Here is a 24,556-nt window from a genome sequence, read left to right as displayed (position 1 = left end):
TCAAAAAAACAAATCCGTAAGAGAGCGGGAAGTGAAGCGCAATAAGCTGACGGAGTAGCTTATCATGAACTCATCATCATCATCATCATCATCCTCAGTGTAAGACGGTGATACTCGTGATCATGACGTTCATTTTTTAGCTGTGTTTACATCAAACATTGGACCTATTAAGGTAATAAGTGAGTCACTTTGTTTTGGGTTTTTTCTTTTCAGATGATTCATGAAAGGTGAGTCAAAGGTTGACGTTGCTTGTTGAAGCAATTACATGTTTAATCAAACAGTTGCTGCTGGCAGACGGCCCCCCATCCGTCCCCGTGGTCTGCGCTGAAACTGGAAGATGCAACGCTGCCGGTGACTCACTGTCCAGGCATGCGAACCGTCTGCACTCACTGAGGAAGAAGAAGGTCATCTTCTAACCGCAGTGATTCACCAAACAAAGGGATCAAAGCAGCCATACGTCAAGGTACGGGAAATGTTAAACTTCTTTAAAATAACTTTTAAAAAAGAGCATTGTTTGTCAAAACTCACTTCGTCCTTGACGAAAGTGGGCATTTTTTTCTAATGGTTTAATTGTTTGTTGAGAAAATGTTCTTTCTTTTTGGCAAAAAAATATGTTTTTTTAGGGGTAAAACTTGTAAAATCCAGCACATAAAACCAGCTGAGCTGCTAATGACACAGAGAGCGCAACAAAAGTGTGAAAACTTTTAGGATTTAAGCCGTTGGAACGAACAAGAATATTTGAAATAGAACAATAATCTGCTGTAGATATATATCTGTCAACATATGATGAATCATGTCTCACAGGGGACTCGGTGATGTCACCTGGCAGAGGCTCTGTTTCAATAAAAAAAAAAAAAACTCCATGTCTGTTCACTGTGAAAACACATTTTTGGCAACGTCTGACGGTAGTTATGAGAAAATAAAGAACCACACTGAAGGGTTACAACAGAGCCAGCTTACAAAGCAGGGGGGGAAAAGAACTGTGCAGTGTCATCCATTTCAATCGAAATACCTCCATGTTAAAGCAAATAAAGTCGGACAAAACCCGGCACTTAATGTGTCACCCGTCCGTTGGAAGTTTGTTTAAGGTTAATGGTAAACCTGTCGCAGGTGAACACACACGCACTATTTCGTGTCACGCGGGACTCGAAGCTAAGTGGGAGAGCGACGGTCGAATAAGAGGGTTTCGTCTTCCGTCCTCCGTCCAGCGCTGCTGGAGGAGAAGCGGCGCCGTAATGAGAGCCTGCTGGGAAATGATATGCTTGTAAAGCAGCTTATGTACTCCAGGTACTAATCAAGTCCTGTGATTGCAAACATCAGTGTCTTGCAGGGACACACCTCGAAGTACACACTGGGATTCTGGAGACACACAATGGGAACTTGTGGTCGGGAGAATCCCAGACTGTACGACATGTGTGTGTGTGTTTGGTTTGTTATCTTAGAAACGTCAAACTCAATTCATCTACATTGTTGAAATAAAGAGATTAAAAATACCTCGTTTGTCTGAGCTTTTTGTTCTGACTGAAGGTGACTTTTGCCATTCAAAATATAAAGTAAAGTAAAGTAATATTTATTTATATAGCAGGATTATTATAACCTTTTTTCTTCACTAAAGAGCAAATTGATTTATTTTATATCTTTTAAATAACATATAACTTGTGAAAGCCTCCTACAATTTACCTTCAAATATTCCTCGCTTTTGGTCCTTTTTGTGTTGCAATTATTAATTATCACGTTTTTTTTTCTTTAGAGTCTTAAACTCCAACACAGCTCAAAATTATCTGCTAAAACTGCTCTTAATTCTATTTTTAAAACTCCCTTCTTTATACTTCTGTACTGTGTTGAACTTTTAACATTGTTCAATTTTGTATTTTACGCTAATACTATATATATATACATATTGTAATAGTTTACTATTGTTGTTTTTATTATGGTTTAATTTATTTATTGTTTCCTAATGTTGTGCACTGTAAGTTTAATCTAATGTAAATGTGTTTAATTTTCCTTTTTCTAGTGTGAAATGTACCCACTTTGCGAGTAATACAGAAGAATCTTATATTGTCTTATCTTTAAAACCAATAACACCATAACTACTAGCTGGATGCAATAAATAACTGACAACACCATCAATTATCAATCAACCATTACATGTAAATCATGGAAAAGTATTGTATATAAAATAAAACAGCTTATAGTAAAGATTATTTTCTACTGTGTAAGGACGTTTTCCAGATTCTTCCCTTTAACAATTAATATAAATAAAGATATCATAAATCAAATATCTAAACCTTGGAAAATGAACCACGACGATGAACACCTTTACACAAAAAAGCTTGCGGCATGAATCAAAGGTAAGAATGTGATTATTCTAAATTTGTGCAACACTAGAAACTTTTCAGGGCTGTTTTTTGACTCGTCTGAATCAAGAATGTTGACTGAAAATGACACATGAGTTTGTGAAAAACCAGAACAACTGGAAGCTTTTCTATTAGGTCAGCGATGTGAAGAAAAAAAAAAGTATGAATCACTGGATTCTCAGCTTCCCTGAGAAACAAATCACCCGCTGACTCCATGTGAATCAGCTGAGTCGTCGGGGTGTGATGAAAGGTGTGAAAGAAAGAGCACAATCTCATGTTGCAATTGATAAAACTTGCGTATTAGACGCTCGATAACTGTGTCGCAACAGAATGCGGCGATTCCCAGAGCCAAGCTACACACCCACTGACACACATATCCACCGCAGAGGATCTTCAGGGACTGGCAATTTCACCGGGCAGAAGGCCTCGGGTTATTTGCTAGTGGAAAGGAATTTGGCTTCTACATGTCCAAAGTTTCATATACACATTATCTGAGAGGATGATTGAGCCAATCATGCTTGAACAGAGATGCACGTTCTCCTCCAGCACCAGTTTAAAAACACCCCCTTTGAGGCAAGAATGCAGTTGAAAATGTGGGTTTAATTTAAGGAGTATGGCTTTTAAGAAGTTGATTTTAAAGCAGAAAATATCGTCGCTCTTACCTATGATGTCCTCGTAGGCATTCTCCTCTAAAGTGCTTTTGAAACTGGATCGATTCTGTGTGTCGGTGGTCACTTTTCCGTTGTCTGTGGGTGAGGACGGATACGAGGAGAGCAGACTTCCAGCATCTTCGGATTCACCGGAATCTCTACAGGTTAAAGAAACAAAAAATGAACAAAAGAAGAAGAAACGAAGATGGAATAGTCGAACTCTGGACACCTGCTGACAAGAGTTCACACTTCATTCAGCAAAATCTGATATAAAAATACAAATAAATGTCTACCGAGGTAGGAATTGGGGAGGGTAGTCTAGACAACTGTCACACAGCAAAAACAGTTATTTAACACAGAAATAAAATCTTTTTTTACCAGATAAAAACAATCGTAACATCTTAAAACAACACACTCACATCTACAGACAATCGAGAGTTGTCAATAAACCTGTATATATCAGAAATGTGGGAGGAAAACGGAGTGCCCAGAGAAACAAATGTTAAAAAGGTAAGAAAGCCATAGAGAAACCAATACGAATGAATGTATTTTAACTTCACTGACGTTTCTATTATATATAGAGTAGTGCAGCTATCTTAGCAGTTAGCAGTGAACGGGACATATACACACATTTTTATTATCTGACTATTAGAATGTGTTCACTTGTGTCAAGGACGAGGAGTGTTGAAGTTAATAAAGTGAAAGCTTCAGTCGAACCGTTCAATAAGATCAAGAGTTAAGACAATGCAAGTGTGTGCGAAACATATGTACTGTGGTGGGCACATCGATGCAGGGAATCTGAGGTATGTTTGTTTCCACGCCAGCCTGTGCAACCACAGAAATGTCAAACAAAGAGTCGATGTTTGGATTTTTTCAAACCACTTTCATTACATTCAGAAAATGCAGATTTGACTCACATTTTTAGACGCTCGTTGTTTAAGATTTACAGTCCAGAATGACACATATAAAACACCTGGGATGAGCTTTTAATCTCTTACCTGTCTCGGATTTTGATGGGAACGCTGGCCGTAGGTTTTTTCATGCCGGGCGCGGGCGTGGAGGGCAGAGGTGGAGGCGACTCCGAGGCGGGAGGTAGTCCATTAGCGGGTGAAGCCTGCTTCTCTTCCCGCTTGGCATCGTACTCAAAAGTGCGTTTAGGTTTAGGTAGGGGGTTCACCGGTGTTCTAATCTGCAGGCACTGCGGTTCCGGGCTTTCCGACCTCGTCGAACTCAGACTTAACCTTTGCCTGACCTTGGAAAGCTTATCCGACACCAGGCTAGTGTCCGGTTCGGTGGCCACGGAGCAGATGCTGCTGCGCTTGCTGGTGCACGTGCTGTTGAAGTCTTCGCCGATCACGAAAGACTTCTGTCTCGATTTGTCCTGGGCGTAGCAGTTGCTCAAATACCGCGGCGGTGGCGGGCTCGGGTTCTCCTTGAGCGACTGCTCGATCTTCTGGATCCTGTTCAGGACGGCCGACGTCTCCTTCCGGGCGGACACGGAACGCACGTAAATCCCCGAAGAATCTGTTTTGGTGATCCTCTTCTGGAAGCGGCCGAGACCGTCTTTGTTCGGAACCCTCTCCTCGTCCTCGGCGTACGAGCAGTCCGAGAACGCCGTGCTCCTCCTGCGAACCCCCTGGAAGTCGAAAGTCTTCTCGCTGCAGGGCGAGGACAGCAAGCTGGGGCAACCCTCGCTGCCCCCGACCCGCTCCGCTCCCCTCTTGTCCAGGCACAAACTCATCCTAGGTAGAACCACTTTCCTGCATTCCCATTCTGAGATCTTCTTGCGGATAGTGTCCGGCGGAACCCCGGTGACCGAGCGGGTGAGAGAGAGCGTTCGCTTGTGCCCCTGATTTAAGGGGGGTCCCAGGTAAAGAGCGCTCGTACTCAGGCGGCGTCCGTTAATCCCTTGACCCCTCGAAAGATCCTCATGGTTTTCCTTCTGCTCCTGGTTTGCCTTGCTTATCTCGCACCCCTTCTCTTGAGCTGGGGGCTTGTAAATAGAGAGCCTGTTGTCCAGACAACTGATGCTCTTGGACTTGGTGAGCCGTCCCAGAAACTCGTCCCCTTTAACCGCCGGAGGACTCTGCGGGTCGGCGGTCCTGCCCCAGTCTTTACGCACCAAGAACCTGCCGTCCGTCCGGGCGTACTTGCTCTGTTTTTTGGAATTCTCGCTGTCGCTGAGAATGAACTGCGAACTTTGACCCTGGCACACAGATAACTGCGGGGAGGGGGATGTGGATCTGCACCTGGAGTCGGACGACAGGATGTACACGGTTAAAAAAAATGCTGACTCCGAAATAAAAGCCACCTGAGAGACAGCAGCAAAATAATAGCTGTAGGTTTGACGAAGCACTTTTCAAACATCAATGCTCAAGATGAAAAAAACACATTGGAAAAATAAAAAACACTTTATATTTCTGTCAAAGATCAAAGACTGAAACGAGCCACGTTCGAGAGTAAGAACAGAAAAGTTCTGTCTTTGGCAGCGTACGATCGGATTTTAAGCCAAAGGAAATACAGACAAAATTAAAGTGCCACTGTGGTTTCATCCAGTGCTTGGAATTTAAAGAAGAAAAATCAGACCTCACACAGTAAAATACAGACTTGGAAGGCTTTAATGGTATGGTCTTACCTGTAAAAAAAATCTCCTTCTTCCCAAGTTTTTAAGGATCTCTTCAGCTAAGTGATCCTCGGTTCTAGTCCCTCGCGCTCACCAGCGTTTCTCACGGTGCTCGGCTCATTAAACACTTCCACAGAGCGACCGGCGTTCCCTCGCAGATCAGCAACACCTTGCGACTAATATAATACTTTGTGATGACGGGGAGCGGGGAAAGTGTTGCTAAAAAAGAGGCGTCAAGGGATCTGATGTCACAGCACCGGTTAGAATAACAAGCCCCAATGGCTGAGGGAAGCTGACGACTGTGGACATGGATCCAATCTTGCAAGTTTGGACAGATCGTGCTGCCCTTCCCTATTCTCATGTGTTTTGCTTGAAGGTACTAAGACTTTTATGACGCAGAGAAACACTGCAGAGCTACGACAGAGGAGCGGTCCAATTTCATTCCAGCAGCAGGAATAAAATAGTAACCCTCGGCTTTATATTCGATTTGGTTTAATAGGTTGTGGTTGTACAGTAGGTATGTATTCTTTACAAGAAACTTATAGGGCTGTCCTTTCTACCTAAAATGGCGATAATAATCTTGATAAATAGAGGATGTGATTTAGGCATGATGCATTTAATACAAGATTAAAGCAGCCATTTTTGTAGCAGAGCTTCAATCAACCGATTCATAACTAAAGGAGCATATTAGCAAGAATCTGGCAGTACGATACGTATCACGATACAAGGGCGACAATGTCTTATTTTTGCGATATCTTGCGTTACTGTAGGAACAAGGATATATTTGTACTATTGCCCGAATACTTGACTCTATTCTTTACAGACCACGTGGCGCTTGACTAAGTCGTAACTGCTTTCATTTGTTTTATAACAAAAATATGTCCAAACATCAGCTTTAAAAGCTCCTGGAGTCGACTGTATCCTCTCATCCTCAGACATCACCGGGATCTTGCTGGATTTAATTATTCCTTCCTAAACAAAAATTACCATTAATGGTTACTGGTACATAAAAAAGACAAACTTTTTTTTTTTTTACAAACTTAATTTAAATGTAAACCATAAAAGAACTATGATACAAAAATATAAATATATATATACTGTATTTTTTTTTCTTTAAATGGAACAAATTGGGAAAAAGTGTGTGGCCCAGGGGATCAATAAAGTTTCTATCCATCCATCTATCCATCCATCAATCTACATTTTTATTATAAAGTTTCAGTCAAGACGAATGGACTTCAGCTGCGATGGCCACACATATAGAACTGGAGTGGAACTGATGCCAGTGACAAAATCTGCTTCAGGCATCAACTCAGAAGGAAAAACCACAAACCAATTCCTGGCCCTGACCAGGACGGCGACTCCAAATTCTAAAAGAAGAAAGCATTTCTGCTCTACTGTCACTCTTTTTTGGACTACAGTTTAAAACCAATTATTATTTACAACACAAATCCCAAATTCTTTTACAAATGTACATTGTTGGACATTTTGAATTTGTCTTACACTAATCACAGGATAGGCTTCAAAGGTGCTTAGATAGCTTTCAGTTAATTCAAAATATATATGTAATACCTAAATTATAACATGAGAAAGAAGAAAAAAATCGGTAGCGGTGTGTATTGTCAAGAATCTGGCGATACGTATCACGATATACGGGCTACAATAGGATATACTGCTATATATTGCGATACTGTATGAACAAAAATATATTTGTAGTACTGTCGAGTACTTGACTCTCGCGTTTGAATTTACGGACCACATGAGTCTTGACGTAGTCGTAGCTACTTTCATTTCCTCACTTAAAAGCTTCTAGAGTCGACTGTATCCTCTCGTCCTCAGTCATCGCCAGGATCTTCTAGGATTTTATTGTTACTATAAATGTGGAGGACGTATTGACTGCTGCCACACTTTATTGAAATATAAACATTATAAGAACTATGGTGAATTTGATGTGATTTGAAATCCAACAAATAATAAAAATAATAATCAAAAGTTTTGTTTTACTTTTAATCCATACATTGCTGATAAACCATTGAATATCGATAAGGTATTGTGGAAAGAAAACGCTACTTAAGTCTATCCATATGTTATCCTTATTGTAGGTGAGACATGTCTGAAGGGTTTTCTAGTTCTTTATGGGGCAGAAAAATAATATAAACATGCTTTACAAAATGTATATACCGTAGTATTATTTGCATCGTGAAGAATGTTTAATAATTGTAAATGATTTTGTGTTAAAATACGAGCCGTTCATCTTTAAAATTAAACTGCATTTTAAAGTACTATTAAGCCACAAAACCTCATGTACAAGGTCAGAAAAAGCTCTGTCTGCACAACATGGAGTCAAAGAATGAGTCTTTAAACCTATTTAAATATGGGGTCACAACTTAACCTACTGGACAGTTCAACCTGACCTTATGGCACCTGAATGCAAACTTATCTTAAGCTCATCTTCAGACTCTCTCTCTCTTGGGGAAGGTTTAGAGAACATCATGTGCCATAATAATGAACTGATATAAAGACTAACATCGATAAATCACCAGATTAAATACAAACATAGTAACAACAAAAATCTACTTTTAATGAGCTTGTGAACGCAAACAAACATGGAGCGTTAATGGAGATATCAGGCGTGTGTGAAACATGAGCTGTGAATCTGGGTTAGTTATGTCTCCCGGGGCTAGTTAGCTTCTCATAACCTAGAAAGACAAATACATTCATCAAGAGATGCTGAGGTTAAGTGCATGAGCATCATGTTAAAGGAATGTATGAGTTTGAGGGAGAGGACTTCGCTTCATATTCACAAGCTTCATCTTGTGAGTACATTTAGCACTAATACGTAGTGTAAATGTGATGAATATTTAAAGAAACTTTAGATTATAATACGATAATACCTTTATTTTTATCATTCTATCATAGACAACATCATTGGGATGTCATTCAATTGAATGTTATTAAAATTACAATGTAAGGCTGCAATAAAAATGCATGTTGATTTCATACTCCTCTGTAAGAGTCACATCAAGCTGTATTTAAATTTAGAATGACAAAATAAAAAAAAAGGATTTTACTAAAGATGTGACCGACCTGTCGGGTATGTCCCGTGGAACTTTACCCCCTCCTGCACGGGTCACAGCCTTTGAGCTTTTGTTGGCAGTCATGATCTCCAGTCCACCGACTCACCTGACAACACACACAGTCAAATACATGTTGTTAGTACACTTCATATCAGTAACCACTTTGCATGATGAACATTAGTTGTTTGGGTGTCAAAAAAGATTCATAAATCATCCAGAAACGTCCACAACCATTTTCCCACCGCGGACCGGTTTAATAGAGCAAAAAATCGAATTGGGTTTGTGTTTTGTTCACTAGTTGACAGGTTTATTTTGAGTAAATTTGACTAGAACTACCATCTTGATGTGTCATATACTCACAGGCTAATGTTACTTCAGAGAAAATACCATCTTTTTATCAAAAGAAAACACATTACAGACTTTCGGCGAGCCCCTGTTACAATGATTCCAATGTTGAATTGTATGTAATGTTGTATTGTAACACATGGACCAAATTCAAAAAAGTAGAAGTTACAGTTAAAAAAAGATTTGGAATATAATTGTTTGTATGTATGTTTGAATATTTATTTGCGGGATTATCGATCTTGTACCACCTTCTAGGATTTAAAAGGGTTTCAATGGAGTTTAAATTAACGACAATGTTCAATAACAGCATTAATCAGGAGAGAAAAGGGAAATAATCCCTATAATAAATTCCTTATTACTGGATTAAGCAACCTGATAAGAAGGAACATCACCAAACAAGCATATGAGAATTTTGGCCACAGACAATCATTTAGCTTTGAATGCTATTTATGGATAGAGATACACACAACATGAAGTCCAGATGATATACAACTCAATTAATAAAAACTTAAATAAGCTTTTAATCCAATGCAATTAAGGTTTAATCTTATCCTACACCAACCTCAAGCAAAATAAGAGGAAAAATGTCATGAAAGCCGTTTCTAAAAACGAACCCCAGTAAGACCGTTATATCAAAGAAGGAGTTGTTGGTTTAGATCCACACTCAGACATCAGCACCATTGTCCGATCCGAAGCACAATTTGTGCAGCTCCGTGAACCCTCTCAGAAGAGCTTAAAGAGGTCAAAGGGGGATCCCCAGAGATCAGAGGTGGAGAATGGGAGCATGCTCTGCTCCAAACCTTGTTTACAGGAAGTAGTTGCCTGAAGAAAGCAGCCACCCAGGGCTCCAGCTGACTGCTATGGAGACAGATGAGGAGAGAGAGGCAGCATTCCTGCTGTCAGCTATTTCCTGTGGACATCACCAATCTCCGCGAAACACATGGAATCATCATGTTCTGTTGGTGACCGTTATCTGTGAAGAACTCCACGACACACTCGACTGAACTCTCGTTTTTTACCCATTTCTTTCATAAGGCGAATTCAACTTTTGAAAGTATGAGGTAAAAGTACAATTTTCCTTGTTCTAACCAACCATACGTTGATGCTATCAAAATAGCTTTTGTTGGACTTTCAAGTTAAGACTATAGATTTGTTTAACAGATCAAATGATTTGCAGGATTTCCTCATTTTCCCAAAGCTCCATCATAGAAATGGGTCAGGGGGGCCCGCGATGGGCCACGCAGTGTAAACACCAAGGCGTTAGCTAACCGACTTCCTGAGGTCCGATGCTATCTCCTGACGCAAAATCAGTGTGTAAACAAGCACAAAGGAAATACGACTCAAAAGGTGGACTTTTAAACTAAATGTTCCGGATTCAAAGTTCTCCACAGCGCCGGGATTGTTTGACGTCTGTGGACTTTCTACATCCAAACCAGATATTAGAGTAGATAGAGACCTTTATGTTGGTCAAACTGAATTCTTCATCGAAGTTATCAAAGAGCGTTTTACTTTTGTGAATTTACTTTCTTCATTGTTGTGGCATTATTGGTGTTTTTATGTTTTTGGCTTTTACACAGTACCTAAACGTGTGAAAGTAGAGACCATTGGTTTTCGGCTACTCCAGTATTGCACCGACCACATTAGGACATATCAAGTGTATATACACAAAATTCTAAGACATTCAAACTCAACATTAATGGAAAGCGTTTATTAGCATGAAGTACATTTTCCTATATTGTGTTTAATCTTGTAGCTATTTTTTTTAAATGTATTTATGTTTAGTAGGGGTGAAAGAAAATCTCGAGGTAAAGATATATTGCAATATTTTTATTTACGATACTGTATCGATATTCAATAGCACTGTATCGATATTTTAATAAATATAAATGTTTGTGCTACAAGATTCAACAGCACTAACTCATGGTCAGGCTCCTCCTTACATCACTGATCTGATGCAGCCTTACACCCCAGCTCGGGCTCTGAGGTCTGTGGATCAGAATCTACTTATGGTTCCACGCACACGGCTCAGGACCAGAGGAGAGAAATCTTTTCAGGCTGTTGCTGCTAAGCTTTGGAACAATCTTCCTCTCTCTTTGCGCTTGATGGAGTCTACTGACTCCTTTAAGAAACATCTTTCTATTCGTTCAGGCTTTTCCTTGAATTTCTCGAACTCCTGTGTTGTTCTCAGTATTATCTTGATCTTTAAAGTATGTACTTTTTTGAGTATTGTTTTGATTGTTTAAGCGTTTTGTGACCCTGGTCTCGAAAAGCGCTATATAAATAAATATGACTTACTTACTTACTTACTTTATTAAACATCTAAAGACGCATCACAGCAAAGAAAACGAGCAGATCGAAGAGACATAAAGACGAAACAAAACATTAATTTTGCTGTTCTGTAGAGACGAGAGAAACCTTCGGTTGACGCATGAAAGTCAACAATAACAATACTGGTTGAATTAAGGCTGACAGTGCCGAGTTCTGTGTGTGTGACGTCAACGGACACCCGTTAAATAGACATTTCACAAACTTCAGGAGGATCAATAATAAATAAAATACCTTTGAACTAAAGTAAAATGTTATTTCAAAGGTTAAATATATATTTGTACTCCTTTTGTTTTTTAAACAAAGTTTAAAGTTAAAGATATTAAACATTGATACTGGATGTTGCATGTTGCTCCATGTTCTTTGAGATGTTAATGCATTTCTTTGCTGTAAAAGAAAGAAAATGTGTTGTTTCTTTAAAAGAAACAATATATTGTTTTTACTATAGTATCGCAATATATCGTACCGTCACACATGTATCGTGATACGCATCGTATCACCAGATTCTTGCCAATACACTTTCAAGCTTTCTGTAACTGTGAGTTAAGTCCCATTATTTTTTATATTCAGAGGCTGAATATATAACGTTTGTCCTCCCCAACCAAATTCCTGAATATAATTTTGAGGCGCTGGGAAAAGCGAGCATGGTAGTTGTAGTATGTAAGGGTATAAGGGCTGTCAATAGCTCGGTAAGAAAGTTCGAATACCTGCTCTCGACTTTTTTTATTTTCCTTTTTTTTTTTAAATTATTATTTGTTAATTGCAATGTTTTTGTGTCTGTTTGCGATTAGTGCGTCGAAAATATCTCTGATTTCTTGGTGTCTAAAGAATGGTTGTTAATAGTTGTATTTTAGTTTTAAATAATTTAGTTTGTTCTGCATGATGTACATTATAGTATAATAAATATGTGTTTGTTTCATTAATTCATTTTTAATTAAACAAGGAGCATAATACACATGTATTATTTATCATTAGCTTTCAAAGCGTTTATTTCCACATGTCATTAAAATTGTATAAGTTTACAATTTTCAACTGATTCTTTCAATGGTATATGCAGGGAAATGTACTGGAAAAGAGCCTCACAGAGAATATTTTTCACCAGCTGTAACCTTCAGTACGTACTTCAACTCGAGCCAACCATTCAACAAGGTCATATAAAATGACTTGGCGGTCAACTTTAGAACCCGGGCCATGAGTTCTAGCTAATAAAATTACACATATTTTCAAATTCATGATCATATTTTTGCTCATTACATAACAGAACATACGTCGGAAAAATGTCTCCCATTTCGAGTGCTACACTTGCGGTGTTTGTATCCACCAGAGAAGGAAGCGTGACCTGCTTAATGAGAAAAAAAAAACTCCTTATTTTGAGAAGCTTTTATCCTAATTTAGGTCCAAATGAAGGAAACCACAAAATCAAGTTTACGACGTTCCTTCCCAGGTCGTCGTTTTAACAGGTGATGATTATGTAGTTAGAAAGCAGACTCTCATTTCCTCCTACAGGCGGCGCCGGCTCAATTATAACATCTAATGAGTCCGATACATCATACTGTACTTCACGATACACCCTCAGAAACTACACCAAACCACACGTGTGCAGCTGAATATCTTCAACGTTGAGGTGAACGAGCGACAACTTCAGAAATAAGGATCCACTTAAACATGTTCTAGGAAGCTATAAGTCTCTTTTTTTATTCTCACCAGATACTAAATAGTGGAAATACAACTCCGGTTCAATGATCCATCGGTCCAGATTATAAGATGCTTCGTCATCATTACGTCCGGGAGGTCCATTAATGAGACGCATTTTTCCTCGGCAACAAGAGTATATTCATGACGGGGTACAGCAGAGTCTGGGATAAAGAACCCTTTGTGTCTGGCACGTCCTTGGGAGCCCGAGAGAAAAGAGGGAGTCGTGGTTAAAGAGTAAGTCTTCTCCTGGCCCGGCTGTGTGTTTGGCAGGGTGTGTGTGTGTAGGTGTGTGTGTGTGTGTGTAGGTGTGTGTTTGTGTGTGGGTGTGTGGGTGTGTGTACACATTCAACTTAATTGGGTTAAATATGCTTCAAAGAGAGCTCGCACCGCCCTTGACCGTGTCGGTACATTCTCCGATACGACCGTCGTCCCGACAACCAGGGACTCTGAAAGTTTGGTCGGCGTTCAGACGCCTCTCGAAGGAATGAAAGGAACACACACCTGGAGACTCGAGAAAATCCGTTCATAGTACAGAAAACTCGTATGAGACGCAGGGAAGAAGCAAAACCGTCTCGATAACGTTGACAAATCGTTGACCTAGATTATATTCTGCCAAGAAACGGCGACGACAAGTTAGAGCCTTTAAATCTCTGGAAATGTATCCATTACTCACGTTCTTAATCCCACACACACACACACACACACAGTGACACACTTTATGGACACAAACCAGTTCCTAACAGTTATTATTATAAGCCTCTTTTAATCACTGGTTAATCTGTGGCCGATCTTGTTCTACTATGACAGTTGATTGACGCCTCAGGTTCGGGACATTTGTACGACGATGAGACGTCAACATGTCGGTGACTTGTGACTCCTGTGTTTCAAACAGACACACCTGACGCTTCCATCACTCCAGCGATGGAGAGATGAGATGAAAGAGAGACCGACTGACGGCTGTGTTTTGGTCTAGAATCGAGAGCTGATATGTTTATTTATTCTCGTTACAAATGGTAAAACTAGCATTCAACCACACCTGGGCAGAGTGCAACAAAGTGTGCATCTTGGTTCAAGTAAAACAGGTCATTCCAAAATGTTTGACAACTACTTTGAAATGTTTACTTGTTTTTATTATCCTGCTTGATTTCTAATGTAATTTGAGTTTGTTTCACCACATGTGTCCTTATATTCTACGTTGTTGAGACTTTTTCATGAATACATAATATGAGCTTGTTTTGTTCTTTTGTTTTTCAGATTTAAATACAATATTCTGAAATAAAAAACACTTTTTACCCTTTTTTTTATAATTATTAACACAATTACACTGTGTTATAGAGTTGATTTTTTTTCGGTTATGTTACCAAGTCATATTAAGACCATTTTTATTTGGCCCTTCTTTTTTTCTATTACCCCCATAAAGTCCCCAACGTGGCCCCTTTAAAACTGAGTAGACCGCCCCTAAATTAAGCTGTGAGTAAAAGTAATACGAAAAAGTATGTTTTTCAATTGTTGATATAGAAAATTAGGCTGGGTATATAATACTTTTTTAAACATTTATAAGCAGCCAAATTGCCTGTTAATATGCATTATAACATAGGTATTAGCATCTTTTTTGGCATAACTATATTCTACCATAGATTAGATTAGATTGATTTTATTAATCCCTCTGGAGATGTCCTTCAGGAAGAGTTAACGTCCTGAATATACGCACTAAATATGGAATTATTTTGTTTGGTTATTGTCCATTAAGAATTAAAAACTATAAAAGCTATAAACACCCATTCATTTTAATCAGGAATTCTTACTTAATTTGTACTTTTTAACGATAACACACTTCAACTGTTGCAGTGCATGATGGGGCTGGAAGTACAAGCAGTAGCGGTGCTTGGACACGGACATAAAGATTCAGCCTGAAAGCAAAACAAAGCCAAGAATGTCGGCTCATCTTGTGTCAATAAAGGTTGAGTCTCGCGGGCGGTGTGTGTGTCGAACAGGACGTCTTCTGAAATAAAACGTGTTCTGTTCATCGTCCACCGTCAGAGGTTGACAGCCTTAAACCTCCAAAGTGTTTGCGCGTAAAGTAAAACCCGGCGAGCCCGGTGCCGCTGGCAGCAGAACACAGTCATACCTACGTAATTACAAACGTTAAATGCCTAAAAACACTGCGCTCGCGCCAGAGTGTGGTCGACCCAGTGGAACCGTTTCCTCTCTACAGTACTCTCTCAAGTACACTTTATGGTCATTTGAGGGTTTTTTTTCAGTGGGCAAGATAGTAGGAAAAGCCCTTCTATGCACGCCTGATACCAGTGTGCACAGCTGTAGGTGCAGGCATGTGGGAATCTGACCAACAACCATCTGAGCAACAGCGGGGGATGAGGGTGGGAGATTGTAACTAACTTGACCTCTGACCTAAAGCCACTTCGCTAGGAGCCCTAAAACTTTGTTGCGTCTTAAAAAAATTGCTATTATTGTTCATTTTTGTGTGTCAATGAAATTTCCGACCACTAGACGGCATCTGTCATTATGTTCTCCGAAGTTAAGCAACAATGAAATCCGGGTGATGACTAAGCATGAGAGGATACAGTCCAAGAGCAGAAGCTTTTAAAGCTGATGTTTGCATATATTTCTGTTTCAAAACAAATTAAATCAGTTCCGACTTCGTCTAGAGTCATGTTGTCTATAAATTCTGCAACACTAGAGTCAAGTACTCAAAAATACTACAAATTTATCCTTGTTACTACAGTATCCCAATGTATCGTATCGTTACACCTGTATCGTCATATGTATTGTATCGCCAGATTCTTGCCGATAGACAAACTTTTTATTGGTTAGTGATGGGTTAATGAGGCTTCATGAAGCAGCTGTTAAGGTATCATGATACAGTGTCATAATTTTTAAATGCTATACGTCACTCTTAGTTTAGTAAATTTCAAACCATTAGACGGCATCTGTCATTATGTCTTCCGAAGTTAAGCAACAATGAAATCCATTTGATGACTGAGGACGAGAGGATACAGTCCAAGTCCAGCAGCTTTTAAAGCTGATGTTTGGACATATTTTGGTTTCAAAACAAATGAAATCAGTTACGACTTCGTCAAGAGTCAAGTGGTCTGTAAATTCTGCTCTATAATAGAGTCAAGTACTCGACAATACTACACATATATCCTTGTTACTACAGTATCACAATGTATCGTATCGTTATACCTGTATCGTCATATGTATCGTATCGCCAGATTCTTGCCGATACACAACCTTTTTATTGGATAGTGATGTGTTGACGAGGCTTCATGAAGCAGCTGATAAGGTATCATGATACAGTGTCGTCATTTTTAAATATATATTTATTCCATTTAAATGCTCTTAGTTTTAAAAATGCTTCTTTTTTTTGCCAAAGATAATAGAGAGTGAATTTCAAAATGAAGACACTGTATCGTGATACCTCATCATCCGTTTCATCATCATCATCCACCCTTCACTAGTATTCGGGGTCACAAGTTACTGCTACGACTTTAAGAGGGAAGAAAAGAAAACGACAGCGATGACGTCGTCTCATTTGGGGTTTGCTACATTTCAAAAACTAAAAAGCTGGAACATCCATTTTGTGAGGCAACAGCTCCACTGTGCTCTCAACCCACGGCACTTCACTCTCACGTTACCGAATAATTAAATGAGTGTTTTCTAGGAAGTCGCTTGTCGAGGATAGAAGATGACATCACGCCATAATGGGAGCGCCGCCCTCGCCATCAACCTGTCCCGACAAGAGCCGAGGGCTTAACACAGCTCCACTCTGTGAGCCGGCGCAAAGATCAACTATGGGGTGGCGAGCAAACATGGAGCGTTTAGCCGGTGACGACAGAAGAGGGTGTTTGAGTGTTTTTAAGTCTTCTTCATCCTGCGGCTCTCGCTGAAAACACCGGGCTGTGAACTTCAAATAACTGACAGCGTTACAAATGATGAATTAAAAACTAGAATTATCTGAATTTACTCTGTATTGTGATCAAGAAGACAATTAGTTTATGGCATAAAAACTAGGCATGGATTTTCTGTAAGAAGGAATTATGATTACATGAGTTAACTAAATCAAAACTAATCTCTCTTTATACATGAACATGTTTCTCTTAAAATAAGTACTTTATGCATCTGATTTAAACTAGATCAGCACTGAGACAGCACTAGGGGGGTTTGTAAAATATCTATACACATATATATTGCATTTTTTGTCACAATGTTGTATCGATGTGTATCTGTATTGTTTACAGTTTGATAAAGTGTGCTTAAAATAAACTAATTCCATTTTTTTTATTCACAATTAAAATTCAAATATTCACTGCTTTTGTTCATTTGTGTGTTGCCATTAAACTTCCAGCCGCTAGATGGCAGCAGTCATGTCCTGTTTAGCTACAGGAACAATTAAATCTTGCAAGATCTCTGCGATGACTGAGGATGAGAGGATACAGACAATTCCCATCAGATTTAAGATGATGTTTAGACATTTTGGTTTCATAAAAAACAAAGTTGTCTGAACTATCGGAATATTATCTTCCAACCTGTAAACTGATCACACAGTTTGTCGCATGGAAACTCATTTATTTAAGGGGATTGATTGTATGCTGTGTTTCTTTAAGTGAGCTTCACAAAGCTTTATCCATCCACTTTAGAAGACGCAACAAAATCCAAATATCTCTCACTTGTCTCAGCTGAACAATTTCATTGATTTTTTTTAAAAAAATGTTATCAAACAAACAGATAAATGTTGCTGCTTATAAATGGTTCTGTAAGTAAATGAAGTCAATAATATTGTCTGACATTAAAATAATCATAATAAAACAAATTTAATAAGAGTTATTACGGGTGATCTAGAGTCATTTGGTGGTAGTTAAGGTTTAAAACACAACTATTTGTTCAGTTCATTAAGGTACAAGTCTAAATATGTCTTAGAAAAATACCTTTAATTAAAAAGAATGACTTCAAAGGAGCTGTTTACCTTCAAAACAGTTCCTGATGCAATTATCATTTCAACATGATTTATTAAAGCACTCTGTATATGCTTTAAAGGGGGATGTTGCCAAAGTCATTGAGACTTGATCTTATCTGCCTCCTGAGATATTTCAGTCTAGTCCTAAAAGATAAACAAAGACAATTCGCTTCCATTCCAGAAATACGAGCGGTCACAAGGCTGAAAGTCACATTCTCGCTCACAAAATACTCAGTTAAATAACAAAAGGTACGTCTTTATATTTACAAGTATTCACCATTAATACCTTAGGATATGGTTAGAGGGGTAAACATCATATTGGTGGTATCACCCAGTTTAAGGGAAATTAAAAAAGATTCATGACACCATCTAGAAAGAAAACAACAAACTTTTTTCCGTGGCACATCGTGAACAACGGTCCCTTTGAAAAGAGCCATTTTGACGAGAGCGTCCGTCTCTGTTGCAGCGAAAGGGAACAGAAGGGAATCTGTTCAATAGCTTTGTCCCGTCCGGGCCTAAAGGAACTCGCTATTGTTTGATCTGCACAATAGAAAGTCTTTATGGAAATAGACCCTCGCCGTGTTAGCGCTGCGCAGAACATAAACCTGTCGGCATGAAGTCATTCCGTCAGCTCGTATATAATTAGTGCGACATATGTCAAAGTATTTACACAAGTCGCAGCGGCAGGAATATATCGTAACGTCTTGTTTAAAGTTACTGTTAAACACGTTAGCTGGACGTCTTCGTTCATCCAAGCCGCTGAAGCAGTGTAAATACAACTTGTTTGAAACTTTAAATCAAGTTTTCATTCATAGACAATATTCATCATGTTGTAAATAAAGGGCTTTAACTCGTAAAACCTATTTTGAATGATGAGGACGGTATCCACGCCGCTATCTTTCGTGTCCACATCGTGTACAGAAGATGTTTGTTTGATCCAGGAGTGAAACAACTTGAGGTGAGTTTCTTTTGTTCTCTGTACTGCAGCATATTCACAATCGAAATGCAACTTAATGGCATTATTGTCAGAGATATGTAGAATTTAAGGAGGGAATGGATGAAATGGTTTTAAGCTTGTAAATGTAAAACTAATAAAAGAGGTGAGATTTAAGTTGAAAAGTTAAAGAAAAAGAACTGCACAATGTTTCGATGATGCATAATGTTTAATTGAATGAGTTGGAGTCAAGTTTATGGTAATAAAAACTGTGTCAGGTAAAGCTTAATGTTTGGCGTCAGGTCTCTTAAATCTTATTATAAAACAATAATAAATAAAGATTAGTACTTACATGTTTCAAAGAGAGTCCATCTAGTGACTCGTGTTCATCTATTCTGTTCTTAAATCTTTATCATGAGTAAAAAACTCAGGCTTGGAACTCTGATAAGCTTAGTTCTTGGAATTTTGTTTGTTGGTTGTACATTTTAGTGTAAACATTTTTGTTTATTTATGTTAATCAGTGTATTTCCTTCTTGTTTGTATATGTGTTTAATGTGTAATTGTATATTTGATACGTCAGTTGAAACTAATGCATGTACTTTTTCTTTAAGTGTTTCCTTACGAAGGGTGAGGTACACATCTTGCCAGTATGCAAAGATAGCTCAGGTATATTGAGAAACATACAAAAAAAACAAAACCAACAATCTTCAATAACAATTTTGGTATTAGCTACATAGGATTGTTCCTGCTATTATTATTTCACATGGTTTTTCAATGAATGTCGTTTCAAAGGTAAATCACAAGCCATATATATATATATATATATATATATATATATATATATATATATATATTGTATCAAACAAGCCACTGTCACGATAAAAAATAAAATAAAATATTTACAACCTTAAATTAAATGTTTACAACAGACAAGGTGATGTAATAACAAGTATAATATTTTAAGTCAACATATTAAGTAGAATTTAAACGTCAATCAAACTAAAGTATTTATTGACAAATGATGTCAACAAAGGCAACAAAAGCAGGAGTTTGCGAAACTCAGTCAGTTTGTTAGTGAAAGAATAGAAATAATATAGTATAATAATAAATAATGTATACAATAATAAGCATGTTGTTAGCACTAGCATGTTGCTGCTCATCAGTTTAACAGGTCGATGACCAAATATGGTCACGTGTCTTCTAAACACGCCAATTGTAAACAATAGTAAAAAGTTTCTCGTAATACTTGTAATAATGTATTAAATATCGATCACGCAGCGATGATCTACCGGTGTTTTTTTTCGATGTTTTTTTTTTTTCAGAGCTAACACTGAGCAAAGTTTCCTGTCAAAAAAAAGTGTTGTTTTACCTCCAGATTCCCGTCATCCATGGCGGCAGACATGACCCTCAGATTATAATCCAGTGAGAAGATTCAAACCTCGCTCTCGACACCGGGAGCAACTTTTGTCGAATACCTGCCCCCCCTGGATGAAGTCCGAGTCATGTCCTTCCAACCCAAACCGACATGAGAAAAAAAAGAAAGAGAGAGAGAAGGAGAGAGAGAGAGAGAGAGAGAGAGAGAGAGAGAGCCCTCCTGCTCGCTGGAGCCCACTGCTGAGTGTGGGAGGCTGGACTTGTTGCCATGGAGACGGGTTGTTTGCCCCCCACTTTTGTCAGGATTTTTTTTGGCCCCAAGTCCTCCTGCTAGCCAGGCATTCCCTGCATGTTTTTATTTGTGGCCGAGGAGTGTGGATGAATATTCAGGAGTGATGTTGTTTCTTGAAAGGAGTATTTTGACAAAGATATCCTTCACTTGACACTCTGATGGATTACTGCCTCACTGGTGTGTAGGTGTTGTGTAGTTGTTGTGTAGTTGTGCATCAATAATATCTGTTTATGGATTCACTTATTTTTTTTTCATCAAATCCTCATTCAGCAAACATACTGCAACACAGTGAGTTTGATTAAAATAGTTGTTCCCGCTGGAATCCATTTATTTTATTATTCTTTCTTTAAAAAATATTATGAAATCAAAGGATGAAGCAAAACCGAAGAGATTAATCAACCTCAGACTAATACTTGTAAATCTAAATAGATATACCCCCCCATATGTTTTTTTTCTTTTATATTTTAAAGGAGAATAATATCAGATAAACCAATTTTGGAGGCGTGGACTGCTTTAAATTCAATATTATAGTCACGGACCAACCTTCAGACAAAAACAGTACAGAAATAAGTTGTATATAGATTGTATTTTCACTCATTTATCATGACTTTATAGGTTTATTTTTTGAGTAAACTTGTGTCTTGACACCTTTATTTAAAGAAGATACCAAATTTGTTTAAACAAAATATCTTTAGACAGTATTTATCGAACAGAAATTGTATATATATTTAATTTTGTGCAGGTACCTCACAATCTGGTATCTGAACCAGGAGTCGGGAAGCACTTGGACGAGAAATATTTATACTAATAACAACGAGATTCATGACATGTTCATTATTTTAAACCTTTTTTTTAATTCATGTAAATTATTCTTATTACAGGAATATAAATACATAAAATACGGTCTCCTCTATGCTTTCAAATTGAATTAATTGATTAAAAAATATATAAGATAATATTCCTTTATTTGTCTTCGAGGAGAAATGATAGCAATCAAGAATACTAAAGAAGAGATACAATATAATAGCAAAAATACAAAAATGATGCTGATATCGTCTCTTGATCCGTTTGCGTGGCTTGAAAACGAGAAACAATCCGAGTTTTACAGTTTATTCAGCTGCTAAATATCGCTCATCAAATATTGCAGGAGACATAAAAGTACTTTACTGCCCCATTGTTGCAATACATGGCTGTAATTAATCAGAATTATTTTTGCGACTTCATGGATTTGGAAGAGGATCCACGGCCGTTAAAAGAAAAGCTTCTCTTCTCTCTCCTATAAACCCAGAAGAAACATTTCGAGGCTCAGCTGGAAACCTTTGAAACAACTTTTCTCACAGACGCTTCAACGTCTCATAAAGACTGTCCTTCGTGCTCCGGACAAAACAAACCGAACACAGCGAGCGTTTGTTTCCTCAAATCTTTTAAACTTGTGGGAGTCTTTTTTCACCGACATGTGTATCTGGAATTCTACTAAAAACCCACTTCCTCTCCTCCTTCCAATCATATCCACCCACTGAAAAGGAGTTAAATCCTCACATCTGTGTTGTGGATTCTCCAATAAAAACCTGAAAACAAAGTCGGGATCTGACTCTCGTCATTATACACCTGCTAGCGTTTCGCTCATGAAAGAGGGAGCGACGATTTTCTCAGACAACATCGCGGTGTTTGTTTAGGATCCACCGAAGAGCCAAAAAGACCTCAGACGTTTACGGGGGGATTATGGAGAGCTTCTGCCACCTACACTCCAAAAATGTGGCAGAAATCCTCGCTCACAGCCTCCAGACATTCCCAGGACTAAGAGGTTAAAGGAAAGTGTGAAGGAATAAACAAAACAGCCGGAGGCGACGTCTTAAACTGCGGCACGATGCGGAGTTTTTGTTGCCGTGTCACGAGGAGGCGTGAGGATTATACAAATTATATTTTCTCAACTAGAGCTTCTAATACAGAAGCAATCACGACACTAAACATACTTACAGATGCATTTAGGTTGAACTTTTAAAGCGTCTCACACCTAGATTGTATCTTGTGAGGCTTACATGAAACCAAACAAGTTCATTCATTAAAGTATCAGCTTCATTAAAAATGAAAGATGCAGATGATTATTAATCAGTATATCAGTGGTTTATACTGTATAATGCACCTTAAAAAGACAACTACATTTTCACTCAAATCTCTTCTGTTTAATGCTTTGTGCCAAAATGGTGAGTCTCAGAGGGCAAGCTTGTCAACAAGTATCATTTGAAATGATCAGATTTGTCTAAAAATATTATGTGAAGAAGCTTAACTACACTTCAAGTAGGATATTCTGGAGATTAAATGGCAACTAAACTCTCCTGACACATGAGGTCTACCTCTCCAAGATGCAGTAAGTACCTCATCGTGATACATGTTTTGAAGTGATTCGTTCAGTGACAAACCTTGATGTTTGACCAATCACAGCAAAGTGGATGTGGTTATAGTAAACAAGATTTCATCTCCAAAAAAAAAAAGCATTTTCAGTGGGCGTGGGTTTAAGATTAAGGTACTTTTACTTATTGATTCATGGACAATATACATTTAGAAAACTAAAAAAAACCTCTTGCAGGACATTGTGCAAAGTTGAAATACTACTAAATACCATTATACCATCATTACAGCCTTTGTTTGTATTAGAACGTACTCACAACACAAATCAAAAAATAATATTCCATTAAACTAATATATTTTTAACATGTATGCTTGAGTTTGTGTCATGACTAGTTATTCTAATTGTCTTTTTTTTAACTTGTTTTTGTTCATTAGGACTCCATCTACCATCTTGTATTCAAAGAAATAGGTTCTGCACGAAAAAATCGTGTTGTGCATAATTTATGTTGCAGATGTTGTTTTTAATTCCACCCGAGGCTTATTAAAACCTGTCGAGCCAGTTTGAACATATGTCCCACACAAGATTAGACTCGTTCCTCGGTTAACTCAACTGAAACACAAGTTGAGCCATTGATTCACTTGTGTTGGTTAAAAAAATACTTATATATCCAGAGACTCAACATGAAGTTTTAACAACTGAATTCTTCACAAGGACGTTACGTTCTCAATTCCTCTGCTCGTCAGACACAACATGTGCCGATATCACTTCATCCTGGAGGTCAAAAAGGAGTGACATGAGGAGAGGAAGAAAAGAAAGAGGTCATATAGAAAAGAGGCGTGTAAACAAAAGACGCTCTAACTGAGGGCTGCAGTGCCCCCTCTCGGTCAAGCATCGCAAGTGCAGCTCTAACTCGCCACTTCCAAACATCAACAGTTGATTAAAAACTCGTTTTTTCGACTGATAAATATTGTTAAATGAAGATATAACAGCGAATACGTGATTCAGAGCTCGATGGGAAAGCATGAGACACCTTGACGGTGTTGCCACTTCTGTCACTAAAGCTCCGCCAAAAATGCATCGTAAGAAAAATCCACTTTTTTTTTTGATCCCGAAATCTCTGGAGAAGAAAAAGATAAACTCTCTCACCTCCTGCTTCTTCTGCGAGCTCGAGAGTTCACTGGTCCATTCCTGAGCAGACTTTTCTGTGCAGCCTGGAAAAGTTGTTGAGCTGCAGAAGGTTCTCAGTGTCAGTGGAGAGAGGGAGGAGAGGGAGGAGAGGGAAAAGAGGGAAAAAGTGGAAAAGTGAACAGCACAGGAAACAGTGACGCAGCAGCATGCGAGGGATTTCACTGGATAAAAAAGACAGAGAAGATCCTTTTTTCTGACTTCTGTTCGATAAGAAGGTTGGAAGAACATCCAGATGGCAGTAAAGAACATGGATGTATACGTGTGTGTTGAGACTTCAACTAAGAGTGACTTCAAATGAAGCAACTTATGAGTGAAAGTGGTGCAAGAAGAAGATTCCTGCAGTGATTTAATCCAACTTGGCTGCTTCTTTTCAC

The 24,556-nt window shown here is 38.4% G+C and overlaps 1 protein-coding gene across 1 annotated transcript in view; it reads right to left on the bottom strand.

Moving 5' to 3' along the window:
• The window catches only part of dennd2b (DENN domain containing 2B), a 45,104-nt gene extending 24,588 nt beyond the window's left edge, over window positions 1-20,516 (bottom strand). The window contains exons 1-4 of the mRNA XM_087793713.1: window positions 20,348-20,516; window positions 8,715-8,810; window positions 4,006-5,256; window positions 3,020-3,165 (exon numbers count right to left, since the gene is read on the bottom strand). Of these exons, the coding sequence (XP_087649839.1) occupies window positions 3,020-3,165; window positions 4,006-5,256; window positions 8,715-8,788 (1,471 nt within the window). The 5' untranslated portion in view covers window positions 8,789-8,810; window positions 20,348-20,516. The remainder of the gene's footprint in view (window positions 1-3,019; window positions 3,166-4,005; window positions 5,257-8,714; window positions 8,811-20,347) is intronic.
• Between the last annotated feature and the right edge of the window lie 4,040 nt (window positions 20,517-24,556).

This window comes from Callionymus lyra, chromosome 6 (genome assembly GCF_982586985.1).
Source record: "Callionymus lyra chromosome 6, fCalLyr1.hap1.1, whole genome shotgun sequence".
Classification (NCBI taxonomy): Eukaryota; Metazoa; Chordata; class Actinopteri; order Syngnathiformes; family Callionymidae; genus Callionymus; species Callionymus lyra.
Note: the sequence above shows the minus strand (reverse complement) of the source record. Positions and strands in the feature narration are given on the sequence as shown.